The 15,668-nt window shown below is 43.0% G+C and overlaps 1 protein-coding gene across 1 annotated transcript in view; it reads left to right on the top strand.

The window, feature by feature from the left end:
- LOC104609478 (anaphase-promoting complex subunit) overlaps positions 1-15,668 on the top strand; it is a 94,094-nt gene that overhangs the window by 37,774 nt on the left and 40,652 nt on the right. Inside the window, exons 10-12 of the mRNA XM_010275813.2 lie at positions 7,372-7,620; positions 9,144-9,221; positions 9,317-9,579. Of these exons, the coding sequence (XP_010274115.1) occupies positions 7,372-7,620; positions 9,144-9,221; positions 9,317-9,579 (590 nt within the window). The remainder of the gene's footprint in view (positions 1-7,371; positions 7,621-9,143; positions 9,222-9,316; positions 9,580-15,668) is intronic.

Raw genomic sequence — 15,668 nt, 5'->3', positions numbered from 1 at the left:
CCAGTCTCTACATCCATAACACCTAATCCAAGAGGCCTGTCAATTGGCACCCTACTTATAGCATTTTTTCATTATTATCAGTAAAGTTAAAGTGTGAGTACTCTTGAGCTGCAAATGGCCAGCAAATTGACAGATAATTGATAGAACAAGAGATGGTGAAAATGGGAAGATAAAGTAGAGAAATTAAGGTCATTGGTTGCAAGCCCCCGGTGATTGTGGGAATAACTCACACAGTGAGGATACGCTTTAATTGAAGGAGAAAAGACAACCATTAGGGTTTTTTTACTGGGAGTGAGGGAATGGAGTTATAAAAGGATATCTTTGATAGAAGTGAATTCCAGTTTCTGCAAGTTGGTCGATCTTTTATCATCAACAGATCCACCACAGATATCTCCTATTCTTTTGAAGATTTATTTGGTCCATAAATGGAAATGCAAGCTGTATATACTGTTGGGACCCAAACACTCCCTCTGAACCCAACTATAGGAGTGGAGAAGGACACCACCGAGCAACATTTCACTAGAAGACAGAGAGGCTAGCGTGACATGCGACAGAGCCTCCCAGAGTTAGTTACACTGCCACTAGAAGATATTCTCTCCATGATTGCATACATGTAGGCTAGCTATATAAGGCCCTGATCATGTAATAAGTGGTGTGAATGAATATCCCTTTCATCTCTCTCTGAGTCATTTTCTTCCTACCTTTCCCCTTTTCCCTCCCATCTTCTGTTTCAGGAGGTTAAGCCACCCTCGAAGGGGCTTCCGAGGTGAGCGGTAACTCATCAGATTGGTATCAGAGCCAGGTTATCCAAATCCCAGGCTTCATGATGCCACAGACACGTTCCACTACCGTGGATGAAAGGGTCGACCAGCTTGAGGTTGGATTTCACCAGGTGTTGAACGAACTCAAGGAACTCAAAGTGGTCGCCTCCAGATTCGTTTCTCAGCAACAGTCCGGCGAGACCAGTCACTTAGCAGGAGCGGAAGCCTCTGCTTCCAGTAGCCAAAGAACAGGGGATTACCCCACCGGAAAAGTCACTAAGATCAACTTTCCCAACTATTCCGGTGGAGATCCCATTCCTTGGATCTTCCGAGCAGAAAGATATTTTGAATACCATGAAACTCCTACACACCAGCGTGTCTCCATCGCCTCCATTCATCTAGAAGGAGATGCGATTCTATGGCTCCAGTGGTATCGCCGGAATCATCCCCAGGTAACTTGGGTGGAGTTCACCAAAGCTTTGTGCATCCGCTTTGGGCCGACGACGTTCGTGGACTACGACGAGATGATCACCCGGTTGAAGCAGACTGGAACGGTAGCAGAGTACCAGCTCGAGTTCGAGCGGATGGCGACCAGGGTACACGGCTGGCCGGAGAAAGCCTTAGTAGGATGTTTTGTGGGAGGTCTCAGAGAGGATATCTGTCTGGAGGTGAGGGCTCTCCGTCCGACGACTGTCATGGCTGTGGTGGGATTGGCTTGCCTGCAAGAAGAAAGAATCGACAACCTTCGTAGAGCTAGCAAACTGACCTACCCGAATTTGAGGACTCCTCCACGGGTCGATCAACAGCCCATGAAACCGGCTGGGGATCCTCAAAAGCCCATATTGCCCTGGCCCATTATGCCCTTCAAACGTCTCTCATGGGCTGAGATGCAAGCCCGACGTGAGAAAGGCCTTTGTTATAACTGTGATGATAAGTTTGGACTGGGCCATAAATTTCGGGTCCAGTGGGTGTTTCTCCTACAGACAGAGGAAGAGGCGGAAGAGACAGACCCAGAGCACTTAAATGACTGTGAACTGATTCCAGACGGACCAGAACCTGACGGGGCTGAGATCTCCTTACACGCCCTCACGGGCCTCAACTCTCTTCAGTCCATGCGAGTAGAAGGAAGATTGGTTGGCCGGACCGTGATGATTTTGATTGACAGTGGCTCTACCTTGAATTTCATCACTTGTCGTTTGGCTAAGCAGCTAGGTATGACCATACAACCCACTCCTCTCTTTTCAATCCATGTGGCTAATGGGAGTCAGATGTCATGTAATGGTGTATGTAAGAAGGAAAAAATCCTCATACAAGGCCATAATTTTGTGGTGGATCTCCACCCATTGGATTTCTTGGGGGCTGATATTGTTTTGGGGGTTCATTGGTTGCGTGGCCTGGGCCCTACTCTATGTGATTGGGCCAAATTGACAATGGATTTTCACCAGGATGGCCAGTCTTGTCATTTACAAGGGGTGCGGCCCCCTAGTCCACAAAGTGACACTTTAGCCTCCATGATACGGGTCTCCAAGGATGCTGGCCAACCCATATTTATGCGCTTAGGCATTCGGCCCACAGTCCCAATTCTGGACAACCAGGGCTGTGTTCACTCCACAGAAGCCCAATACAAGGCCTTGCGATCGATACTCGATCAGTTTGGTGATGTATTCAAGGAGCCGAACCAATTACCTCCACCCTGGGCTCGTGATCATCAGATACCTCTCTTACCCGGTTCTAATCCGGCCAATGTGAGGCCATATAGATACCCTTACTTTCAGAAGCTGGAAATCGAGAAGGCGGTGAGAGAACTATTGGAAAAAGGGCATATATAGACCAACACCAGCCCTTTTTCATCTCCTGTACTCTTAGTAAAGAAGAAGGATGGTAGTTGGCACTTTTGCGTAGATTACCGGGCCTTAAATCAGATTACTGTGAAGGACAAGTTTCCTATACCCCTCATTGACGAACTATTGGATGAGTTAGAAGAGGCACGGGTGTTCTCCAATTTAGACCTACGGTCTGGGTATCATCAGATTCGGGTCCACCAGGCTGACATCCACAAGACGACCTTTAGGACCCACGATGGCCATTATGAGTTTTTGGTTATGCCTTTTGGACTCACAAACGCCCCCTCCACCTTTCAGGCCCTCATGAATGACATCTTCATTCCATTTCTAAGGCGATTTATTTTGGTGTTTTTCGATGATATTTTGGTGTACAGCAGGGATTGGGACACACATATGGAACATCTGATACTCACCCTCACAACTCTAAAGGGGCACCAGTTACATGCCAAAATGACAAAGTGTTCCTTTGGACAAGGACAAATTCAGTACTTAGGCCATGTGGTTGTAGCAGGTCGGGTCATGGCAGACCCAGAAAAGGTAGACGCCATCTAGAAGTGGCCCAAGCCCACTAATGTAAAGGCTCTGTGGGGTTTTCTTGGGCTTACCGGATATTATAGGCGCTTCATTAAGGGGTATGGGCTTATGGTCGCGTCCCTCTAACGCGTCTATTAAAGAAGGATTCCTTCAGTTGGACTGATAAAGCCCAACGGGCTTTTGAAGACTTGAAGACAGTAGTTTCCAGCCCTCCGTTCTTCACTCTTCCAAACTTCTCTCAGCCCTTTGAAATAGAATGTGATGCGTTGGGTGTAGGAGTAGGGGCCGCCTTGATGTAGAAAGGGCAGCCCATTGCTTATTTTAGCAAGGCTCTCTCGGCAGCTCACCAAAGTCAGTCCCCTTATGTCAAAGAAATGATGGTTGTGGTAATGGCAGTGCAAAAGTGGCGTGCATACCTATTGGGACGCCAATTTGTTATTAGGACAGACCAACGAAGTTTGAAGTACATAGCAGAGCAAAGGGTGCACACCCCAGAGCAGCAAAAATGGCTTAGTAAACTGATGGGCTTTGACTACCTCATAGAATATAAGTCGGGGCCCGCAAATAGAGTAGCTGATGCCTTGTCACGAGTAGAAGAGTTAGCCCATCTGACCTGCTCAGCCCAACTTCCTTTTGTTTGAAGCTATACGGCAAGAAGCCAGGTCTGATCTGCAGTTGCAGGTCATTAGAGATAAGTGGAGGCGAGACCCTTCACAAGTTGCTGGTTACCAAGTTGTGGGGCCTGATCTTTTCTTTAGGGCTCGGTTTGTTGTTGCCCAGAATTCGGCCCATAGAGCTGAACTGCTAAGGTTGTTTCATGACTCCGCCTTGGGAGGGCACTCAGGGGTGCTGCGGACCTTAAAGAGGCTCAGCAGCTACTATCGTTGGGTAGGAATGCGTAAGGATGTATTACAATATGTATCCGAATGCCAAACCTGCCAACAACAGAAATACTCATCACAGTCTCCCGCTGGCCTTCTACAACCTCTCAAGATTCCAGATCAAGTGTGGGAAGACCTTTCCATGGACTTCATCACGGGTCTTTCTCGTTCTGCAGGAAAGGAGGTTATCATTGGTAGTGGTTGACCGTCTCACCAAGTACAACCATTTCTCTGCATTACCTCACCCTAACATTGCAGCAATGGTGGTTAACATCTTCATCCGGGACGTCGCCAAGCTGCATGGAACCCCAAGATCCATTCTCTCAGATCGGGACCCTGCTTTCCTGAGTTCATTCTGGAAGGAATATTTTCGGTTGCAAGGAACCCAACTGCACCCCTCCACGAGTTATCACCCGTAGACTGATGGGCAGACTGAAGTTCTTAATCGTTGATTGGAAGCCTACCTTAGATGTTTCATAGGGGAAAAGCCTTGACAGTGGGCTCATTGGCTTCCATGGGCAGAATACTGGTACAATTCGACTTATCAGTCGGCTGCTGGAATGACACGCTTCAAAGCTCTTTATGGCAGAGAACCTTCTCTCATATTACCTTATGAATATGGGTCATCCAAGGTGGCAGAAGTAGAGACCCGTCTACTTGCGAGAGACGAGATTCTTAGATTGCTTAAGTCCAATTTGACAAAAGCCCAACAGCGAATGAAAGCCCGCTATGACACTCACCACCGCCCGTTAGAATTTCAGGTGGGTGACTTCGTTTACCTTAAGCTCCAACCTTACCGCCAGATCTCAGTAGTAAGACGGGCTTGGCACAAGCTAGCACCCAGGTATTATGGGCCTTATAAGGTTCTGGAGAGAGTGGGCCTTGTTGCTTATCAGTTGGACCTCCCTGCAACCTCAAAGCTTCATCCAGTGTTTCACATCTCACTTCTTAAGAAGGCGGTGGGAAATCATACACCTGTCTCACCCAACTTACCCCAATTCACTGAAGAAGGGGACATCGACACGGAGCCTATCAGAATTGTAGATTTCCGTTGGGTTCGACGAGGTGGTCAGGTTGTGCCAGAAGCCAAGGTAGAATGGGCTGGGCTTCCTTCAGATGATGCCACTTGGGAACCTTATCTTAGGCTGAATGAGAGGTTTCCAAACCTAGACCTTGAGGGCAAGGTCAATGCTAAGGGGGGAGGAATTGTTGGGACCCAAACACTCCCTCCGAACCCAACTATAGGAGTGGAGAAGGCCACCACCGAGCAGCATTTCACTAGAAGACAGAGAGGCTAGCGTGACACACGGCAGAGCCTCCCATAGTAAGTTACACTGCCACCAGAAGATATTCTCTCCATGATTGCATACATGTAGGCCAGCTATATAAGGCCTTGATCATGTAATAAGTGGCGTGAATGAATATCCCTTTCATCTCTCTCTCTGAGTCATTTTCTTGCTACCTTTCTCCTTTCCCCTCCCATCTTCTGTTTCAGGAGGTTAAGCCACCCTCGAAGGGGCTTCCGAGGTGAGTGGTAACTCATCATATACACACTATGATAGCATTGGCTCTAGTGCTACAAGACATCATATTTGAACCTGGTCACCATTTAGTAACCACAACCATCCCCAATGGTGTTTACACCTTCATGCTCAAATCTAAGGATGTCAATGGGTCGGCTTCAGTTCAGCCCAAACCAGATCTGAAGCACCATCACCCCAAACCTGACCTGATCTGTCCTGTCCCATATATGGCATATCTTTACTCAACCAAACCTATATGTACATATATTTTGATGCTGTAATGCCAATGGGACAGGTTTAGCACATGCCCACCTGAAACCGGACCCGACCTGAAACCTGATTAAAGGCTAATCCGACCCTAACCCAATAATGTCAGGTCAGTATAGACTACCAGTGTGGATTTACCAATTAACCTGATCCACTGACACCCCTACTCAAATCTGTAATTGTCTCATGTACCACCAGCAGAACTTTTGTTCTTCCAAAGATCTTTGAAATCCCTACTCAAATCTGTAATTGTCTCATGTACCTCCAGCAGAACTTCTGTTTTTCCAAATACCCTTGATGTGGAGTTCCTCTTGACGTTCAGGCTCTCCTTCCAACATTTTTCAATCTCCCTTGATGTGGAGTCCCTTTAGGCAAAGACTCCTCTGGTGCTTGACTGCTTTCATTCATATCTATCTTCTTTTCTTTGATGTATTCCTGTATTATTCTTGAAAAAGACCTCCAACTCCATAATCCATACTCTCTTGTTTTCAGGGATACAAATCATTTGCCTTTTGTTTGCTCGTAACACCTCAGTCAGGCTCACAAACTGGCCCTTGCTGTTCCTTTTCCTCTCTGCTGTATAATGTTTTGCTTCTCATGTTGGCATGTGTCTCCATGTAAGCTGATGATCCATGAACATTGTTTCGTCTAGAAAACGCTTGAATCACACCAGTGTTTCTCCCACCTTGAGAATAGTTCCTTGATGCACATCTTTTATCTTCAAATTCACCCATGACCCCTCTGTTATTTGCACTCTCTTTCACCATGACCTTTTTGGCTTCAAAACTGCACTCTCCATCTTCATTCTTCAGAGTTTTTTCTCAAGGGACAACTATAACCTTTTTGAATAATATGGAATTATATATATGGAATGAATAAAAGTCAACTGTTCAAAGTAAAATCTTTAGTATAAAATTTCCTTAAAATGGTTTGTACATGTAGCAAGGTTTAAGCCCAAAAGGTCTTGCCGTGTGTTCAGAACATGATTGTTTTAAGGCCATTTTTGAATTGAAAGTTTTACGTTGAACAGTTCATGTTAATTGGGTAAGCTGTCAATACAAGATGGAGATGAGATCACATCTGCACCTCACAGGCGCCCACATGCACATCTCAGTGTGCATTGGGAACATCTCCTGTAGTTGTCATTGGGAGGTGTTCCCAATACACGGTTGGAATGTGCTGCGGGGCGCAGATGTTAATATGGAGATAGGATTGACATGGAGTGGAGAATTTCCTTTTTGGATGATTTGGTTGAACCATATAACCTGTCCTTAACAAAAATATGGTAGGTCATTTAAGGAATCTCCCTACTTGACCTGATTAGGAAACCATTTTGTATATATGTAATTATGTTTTTCAGTGAAGTACACAGACACTTGTGTATTGGAATTTCCATTTCTTCCTCTCAAGCAGTGAAGCTACATCTTTTGTTTTTATTCTCTTTCTTTTCTTCACTTCTTTCCCTGTTCCTTTTGTAATTGGTTTTGGTATCAGATATTTCAGCAGAGCTTTTCTTATATCTTGCCTAACAAGGTTTATGTATTTATTTTTTTTTGTGCAGCATAATAATGATACCTGTCTTGCTTATACACTGACATCTATTTGCAACCTTTTGTCTGAAATTGGCATCTCGAATGCAACTGGAATCATTGCCTCATCATATTCACCTGTTACCAGCATAGGTACTTCATTGTCAATTCAGCAACAATTGCTTGTGCTATTGAGAAGGTCACTAAAGAGAGCAGAGAGTCTAAAGCTGACACGGCTTGTGGCTTCTAATCGTCTTGCAATGGCTAAATTTGATCTTACGGTAGACTTGCAGACACATTATCCTCCGACCATTATTAACATTATCCTTGTTTATCTGGAAATGCATTTTATGCCCTAAAAAGATCTGTTTTATTTCTACAATGCTTCTCTTTTCTTTTGGCGGGCAATCATACCCTATGATATGTCCTGTTCTTTTGTGGAGCATAATTGCTGATGGCATGTGTATGATAATATTGCCATAGGTTTTGTAGGCTTGTAGCATCAATTGATGAACCATGTTGTTTGGTTATGTTGAAGATTAATTAGTTTTATGATGTTTTTTTGAGTAGATGTTTTATGTTAGTTGTTAGATAGGAGGTGGGGACCACAGTAGTTATGTGAATCCAAATTTTATTATGTTTTTTTGAATGTTTTATATGCTGTTTTATGTTTTGCCGCCCTATAAGGGCATAGTTGTCTTTGTACTATTCTATTATTTTAGTATGAATAATAAGTGAAGGGGGCGGCCAGATTATGGCTCTCTTTTCTTTCAACTTCTCTTCTTCTCTTCTTCTCCTTCTCTCTTCCTTCTCTCTTCAAGAAACTACTTCCTTTCATATTTTTTAATTCGGCAGATTTCTACTGGTTACTTGACGCCTTGATCTTGTACACTTATCTTGCAAGTCAATGTACAGATTGATACATGCTGGTATATGGCAATAATTAAAAAGGAACATATTTTCCTAGTACCCTCCAATGCAATAGTGATTTCATCTTGGGTATATGTTGGATGTGATTTAGGACCAATTTTACTTCATAGCTGAAACTTGTAATTCTGTTTTTAGTTGATAGAAGAACTTTATTATTTTTGAAAACAATCTTAAGTGAAGAGATCCATCCATAGAGGTATTCCAAACAGAGTGTCTCATACTCTCTCATACTAGGAGGCAATTCAAGCTGATACAAAATGAATAAAAAATAAAAGTGCTATGAAGTGAGGGTTCATTGTAACAGACCTCTCCACCCCTCTTAGGTTGACATCTTTGAAATCTAACCCATTGAAAATCCAAATCCAAAAGTCTCCACCCCTCTTAGGTTGACATCTTTGAAATCTAACCTATTGAAAAGCCAAATCCAAAAGTCTAAAGTCCAAAGAATGGACTTCCAATTTGGGCCTTAAATGAACTTTTGGTTCAAGTGGTTTGGCTTCTCAAAGCAGATGCAACCTAACTCTGAAGGTCTAATGTTGTGCTTTTTGACTTAACTAAGCCAAAGTCCAAAAGCAAAAGTTTATGGTTAATGGTTCCACATATTGTTTCACAGATTGGCAGATCCTACATACCTGAACAATCTTTTGGCCAAAGAGATGAGCTTATGTCAATGATTATAAACCGGCTTAGGGAAGATATAGCACTATTATTTGATGAAATATTTGTTGCTTTTTCTGTGAAGGGTTGCTTTATATACATACCTATATTTATTTTACCAACCTTTAATTATTTATAAACATGTTCTTTTAGAGATACATTTGCTCCACTGTTTTGAAATTCCTGTTTTCTGATAAATAAGCACCACTTCTTGCAGCATGTTAAGAGACCATTGCTATCATTTGGTCCCAAAGCTTCTACAAAACTCAGAACATGTCCTATTGATGTCTGCAAGGTATTGTGAAAAGTATTTATAATTATTTTCTAATATGCACATATCCGGTTATCTTCATCAAATTACTGATGAATTTTTTGCTAATGGTATTACAGGAACTGAGATTAAGTTCTTATTTGCTTAGTGAATTTGGATCAGATGGTGCATCACTAACTATTGATGGTGCTTTTAGTACTGCATGGCTAAAGAACCTACAAAAACCTATGGCTTCTTCAGTTTTATCTCAAGAAAACCGATCTGAAAATGGTTCTGATGCTTTCCAGTTTGGTTCACAACCAAGTTCCATTCCTGGGTATGTACTGCAACTAGCAGGAGCGTCCTACTTGCTCCGAGCCACAGCATGGGAGCTCTTTGGCAGGTAAAATTGTTGTGATATTTTATTCTCTTTTCTTCATTAAGCTGATTTTACCTTTTCTGCATTTGTTGTTGCTTTGCTTCATGTCATGTCTTCTATAAAGACAGTGGGACAGAGCTGTCCAGGTCTAATACTATTTAGTGTATTATTCATTTTTATTAATAGCAGTAACTATTTTGCATAAAAGAGAGGTGAAAGCCTCAATCCTAGGAATGGAATTGAGGTCGAATAAAAGAAGCAACCATAGTCTGTCTTGCTGCATGATCTCTTAGTCATTGTTTATTACAAGTTAACCTCCAAACCTAGATCCTCCCAAATCAGATCCTCTGTGACCACTCCAGCTCTTGCGGAACCATCTGGAAAGTGATTGGCAGAATGAGGTGCCTACTTGAAGCATGCTTTAGCTTCTCTGATCAAGTGTTTGGGAACCCAAGGACCTAAATTTCTCAAAACAAATGATGAAATAACAATTTCTGTCACCTTAAACAATTAGATTTGGCTGGTTGTAGGAAGAAACTAATCCTAGACCTTGAAGTAAGACAATTGTCTAAGCTCTGAAGGAGTTATCCATTCTGATTCTGATGGGGCCTGAGTAGCTAAGTAACATAGAGCCATTGTCATCTCTTCTTACCCCACCTATGCCTGATTGCTCTGGATTTCTATGGCTACAACCTTTACTCAACTCTACTAAGGCTGCATTTGGCATTCCTTATTTTAAGGACTTGTCTCCTTTTTGCAGTTAAAAACTTAGTTTTCATAGGGTTATTTTAAATGGAAAAAGGAGGTAAGTCCTTAAAATGCAGCCTAAGCCTTGTCCTAACCCTACAAGAATCCTGTTCCACCATTCCACTCTGTTCAATACAGCCATTTTCATAACTACAACCATCACAATTTAATTTGTGTGATTGTGTCTTCTTCTGATGTCTCCAAGGCTGGATGATTATTAATCCTTGATGTGAAGACTAACAACTCTAGACCACCCTCTCAACAGTGAGTCCATTGGAGCTCCTTTGAATCCATCCTTAATCAATGCCCAATTGGTCGCCCTTACTTTGATCACTACATCCTCTACCTTTTGTTCTTTAATATTCTAGCATTTTGTTCACACCAAGTAAACCATAAAACAGTTACTCTTGTGCAATGTCCAATAATCTAACCCGATTTAGTGTGGGCTTGGAATTACATAGGAGAAAAACCATCATTGAATTGGGTGTAATGTTAGGTAAGCAAAAAAAATTGATGTTTCTGTCAAGGTTCAAAGTGTTACACCCAATATGCATGAACATGTGTATCAGTTGTTTCGAACCACAACTTTTTTTTTTTTAAATTTTTTCTTTATTTTTTTTTTTCAAAATTGGTCAGGGGGTCTGTCTTAGGCCTGCCAACCCCCTGAAAATGGTCAAAACCCCTGTATTTCTTGTATTGAGGACTTTCTGATAGGATATGATACACTTGATATGTGGTGTTTTGTATCAAAATTATGAACCTTGGTTTGAGTAACAAATAATCAAAGAAAATTGTAGAGAACACTGATGTGGGCCCCACTGCAGTGGTCCCCACTGTGTTCGTAGGACAGCATGTGTAGTTATTTGTTTCAGTTATAGTAGTGTCAGTTTGAGTCAGTTTGTTAATTCAGTTGTTATTTATTTCAGCTTTATTTACTTTATTTATTATGTAAGTACTAAGGGCAGATGTGTCCTTTCCATTGTGTACTAAACATAACCTATAAATAATAAGAAAGTGGCAGCGGCAGATCAGTTAGAATCTGTTCCTCCTTTCAACCGCTTGTGTTCTCCTGTTCCTCTTCTATTCTCTCTTCTTTCTCTCACTTTTATTCTATTTTGTAAACCTAAAACCTATTTGGATTCAAGACTGATTACAGTCTTGATCTTCTACTTGGTATCAGAGCCTATCTAGGGCTTCTCATGTGTGTCTAGTCCAGCTGACTACATGAGAACTAGCTAGGACTGGAAGCTTTGAAGAAGTATTCGGTGGCTGAATCTTGGAGATTACCAGAAGAGGTTCGCAACAGTTGAAGACTTGCCGTGGCTTGCAGAGAGTTGGTAATCAGGAAGAAGCAGCGAAGGTTAGGGTTCAGGTAACCCTAGAAGACAGTAAACCGAAAGTACATAAGTAAGTTTTTTTTATTGTGTTTCAGAGACTGCAATCAGTCGAGATATGTTAAACCTGTCTAGAAGGAGGGGCCGAACTGTGTTCCAGTTTGTTTCTAGGGTTTGACTTGCCGAACTGTGTTTAAGTTTGTTTCTAGGGTTTGACTGTTGGGCCGAACCCCCCCCCCCCCCCCTCTCAGATGTGATTAGTTTTTAGGGTTTCATATTGCCCTACGATAAGTCCCACTTGTGCGGACTGTTTGGAGAGTGCAGCTGCGCACTTATTTCAGACCTACAGTTGAAACCCTAATTTTGCTCTCGCAGCAGTGGGCCCCACAGTAGTGATTTCAGAAAATAGCATCTCAGATTGACAGGCTGCTTGGTACTGTGCATGCCGATTGATTTCAGATCAGATTTGAGTTGATTTCTTGCATATACTGTGATAGGCAATTGTTTTCAGATCAAATTTTGGATCAGATCAGATTAGATCAGATCAGATTTCAGATCAGATCAGATTTCAGATCAGTTTTGTGTTGGTTTCAGATCAGATTTCAGAACTGCTTGTTTTACTCTGTTTCCTGGTACAGCAGTAGTGGCTCTAACAGTTTGTAGCCACTGATTCTTGATCAAAGATGGAGTTTAAGGGTCAGGGAGAAAGTAGTTTTGGAAACAACAGTTTTGGTGGTGTATCTGAAACCGGGTTTCAGTTTACAACTATGAGATTTGATGGGTCAAATTACTTGGAGTGGGCTCAATCAGCCATGATGGCTATTGGAGGAAGGGGAAAACTGGGTTACCTCTTGGGAGATGTGAAAGAACCTTCCAAGGAGGACCCAACATACACCAAGTGGGTTCAAGAGAACTATTTGGTTATGGCATGGCTATGTAATTCTATGCAGCCACATATTAGTCGAAATTTCTTGTGGGCAAAGACAGCCAAAGAGATATGGGATGTTGTGAAAGAAACCTATTCCCAACCCCTTAATGTTGCCAGAGCCTATGAACTGAAGTGTGAGGTGAACAACCTTAAAGGAGAGAAGCCAGTTTCTGTCTACTTCTCTACCTTGAAATCCTTGTGGCATGAGATTGACGATCTAGAGACTCTTGAGTGGGAGAGTCCCAAAGATGCACAGACTCACAGAAAGCAAGTCGAGACGAATAGGGTATTTGAGTTTCTGGCTGGTTTGAATTCAGATTATGACATTGTGCGACAACAGATATTGACAAGAGATAGTGTGACCCTTTCTCAAGCATACTCCTTGGTGCATAGTGAAGAGACTAGGAGGAAAGTCATGATGCAGCCTCAGCCCTCTTTCCCAGCCTTGACAGCTATTAAACCTAAGCCAGGGGGTGACTCAGAAAGGGACCGGAAGAAGGAAGATAAATGGGATCTGGTATGTGAACATTGCAAGAAACCCAAGCACACAAAAGATACTTGTTGGAAGCTACATCCTCACTTGGTCCCAGCAAAACTAAGAAATAAGAAGGGTAATGCTCATGTGGCCGTGAACACTGATTCAACATCCTCATCAGGCACATCCCTAGAGACTTACTTGTTGTTCGGGCTGCCCTCATACAGTTGGAAAAGGAAGTTGGGAGTTCAGCTCAGCCATTTCAGTCACCATCAGCTCCTGCCACATCTGCATTTGCACATTCAGGTACTCGAGCCTCAGCTTACCATGCTTCAGCTCTAGGTAATACTGACCACTGCTGGGTAATAGATTCAGGTGCATCTGACCATATGACTAGCTTGCCATCTTTGTTCACTTCTTATCACTTGTCCTTTGGCCGAGATAGAGTGTCCATTGCTGATGGCTCTCTTGTTCCCATTTCGGGCAAGGGGGACATCAAACTGTCGGATACTATCTCTTTATCTTCTGTCTTGCATGTTCCTAAACTTGATACTAACCTGCTTTCAGTTAGTAGTATTACCAAACACATGAACTGTTCAGTAATCTTTTTCCCTGACCGATGTGTTTTTTAGGATTTGGAGACGAGGAAGGTGATTGGGACTGGCCGTGAGACGAACGGGATCTATCTGCTTGGAGAGAGTTCTCGTCGGGAGGAGTTAGTGGATAAGAAGTCTTTTGTTTCCCAGTCTGTGAGTTCGGTTATGCTTTGGCATAACCGATTAGGTCATTTGTCTTTTAAGTCTTTGAAAAGTCTGTTTCCTGCTTTATTTGAGTCTATTGAGTTATCAAAGTTGAGGTGTGAGAGTTGTGAGTTTGCCAAGCATTGTAGAACCTCTTATTCTTTAAGTAATAAAAGGAGTAATTCCTCTTTTGATATTGTGCATACTGATGTTTGGGGGCCATATCATATCTCTTCGATGGGTGGGTACAGATATTTTCTACTGTTTGTTGATGACCATACCCGGTTTTCTTGGGTCTATCTTATGCGCTCTCGGGATGAGGTTCCTGCTCTGACCCAAAACTTCCATTAGATGGTTCTCACTCAGTTTGGGACCAAAATCAAAGTTCTTAGATTTGATAATGCAAAGGAATACTTTGCTTAGCCATTGACCTCCTACCTTTTTAGCCATGGAGTTATTCACCAGAGCACTTGCCCTTATACACCACAGCAGAACGGCGTTGCTGAAAGGAAGAATAGGCATATCTTGGAGGTGGCTAGAAGCATTATGTTTACCTCTAATGTACCTATTCGCTTCTGGGGTGATGCTATCCTCACGGCAGTTTATCTCATTAATCGAGTTCCTTCCCGGGTTCTTGATATGAGAACCCCTCCCTTCTATACCCAGACGAGGAGTTGTTCATTGTTCCCCTTTAAACCTTTGGTTGTACCTATTTCGTTCAGCTTCGCGGGCCTCATCATTCCAAGTTTGAACCTAAGGCCTCCAAATGCATTTTCCTTGGTTATGCACAAACTCAAAAGGGTTATTGCTGTTATGATCCGGTTTCAGGGAAACGGTTTGTCTCCATGGATGTCACCTTCTTTGAGGAGACACCCTATTATCCTAGGGTTTCTCCTCAGGGGGAGAGCAGTGAGAGTGGAAGTGGGGCTGGTAGAGGTGGGGCTGTTCCTTTACCTATTCCACTGGATGATGAAGGTTGTAGTGGTGAGGGTGGTCAGAGGGAGCCGGAGTTGAGAGTCTATCACAAGCGATGCAGGCAGGTTGATCCCAGTCATCGGCAGTCCCGGCCAGCTCCAGTTTCTTTTGCGGCTCCAGATCCAGAGCCTACTGAGATACTCCTCCTTGTTGCCACTTCTTCTCTTGTGGATGACCTTGATCTCCCTATTGCCATTCGCAAAGGGAAACGACATTGCACCACTTCTACAACTCACAGCATCTCACAGTTCTTATCCTATGATCGTCTGTCTCCATCTTACCGGTCCTATCTTATTTCCATTGCCGATGTCCCTATTCCAAGAACAGTGCAAGAAGCCTTATCAGTTCCAGAATGGAAAGATGCAATGCAAGTTGAAATGGATGCCCTGTTGAAGAATAATACTTAGGGCATTGGTTGACCCACCAAAAGGAAAGAAACCGGTGGGATGCAGATGGGTGTTCACTGTGAAGCATAATGCTAATGGCTCTATTGAAAGGTACAAAGCCCGGCTGGTTGCAAAGGGGTTCACTCAGACTTATGGTATAGACTACTTGGAGACCTTTGCCCCAGTAGCCAAGATGACCACCATCCGAGTTCTGTTATCCCTTGCAGCAAATCATTCTTGGCCCTTGTTTCAGATGGATGTTAAAAATGCCTTTCTGAATGGAGATTTACAGGAAGAGGTTTACATGCAGTTGCCTCCTGGATTCTATGATACTGAGACAGGTAAGAAGGTTTGCCGATTAAACAAGGCATTATATGGTTTGAAGCAGTCACCTAGAGCCTGGTTTGATAGGTTTAGATTAGCCCTTAGAAAGTTTGGTTATGTACAGGCTCAGTCAGATCATACACTATTCATCAAGAGGGTGGAGTCCTCTCTGATACTACTTGCAGTATATGTTGATGATATTGT

Source organism: Nelumbo nucifera, chromosome 7, assembly GCF_055504915.1.
Source record: "Nelumbo nucifera cultivar China Antique chromosome 7, China Antique-T2T, whole genome shotgun sequence".
Taxonomy (NCBI): Eukaryota; Viridiplantae; Streptophyta; class Magnoliopsida; order Proteales; family Nelumbonaceae; genus Nelumbo; species Nelumbo nucifera.
This window is presented reverse-complemented; position numbering and strand designations above follow the sequence as displayed.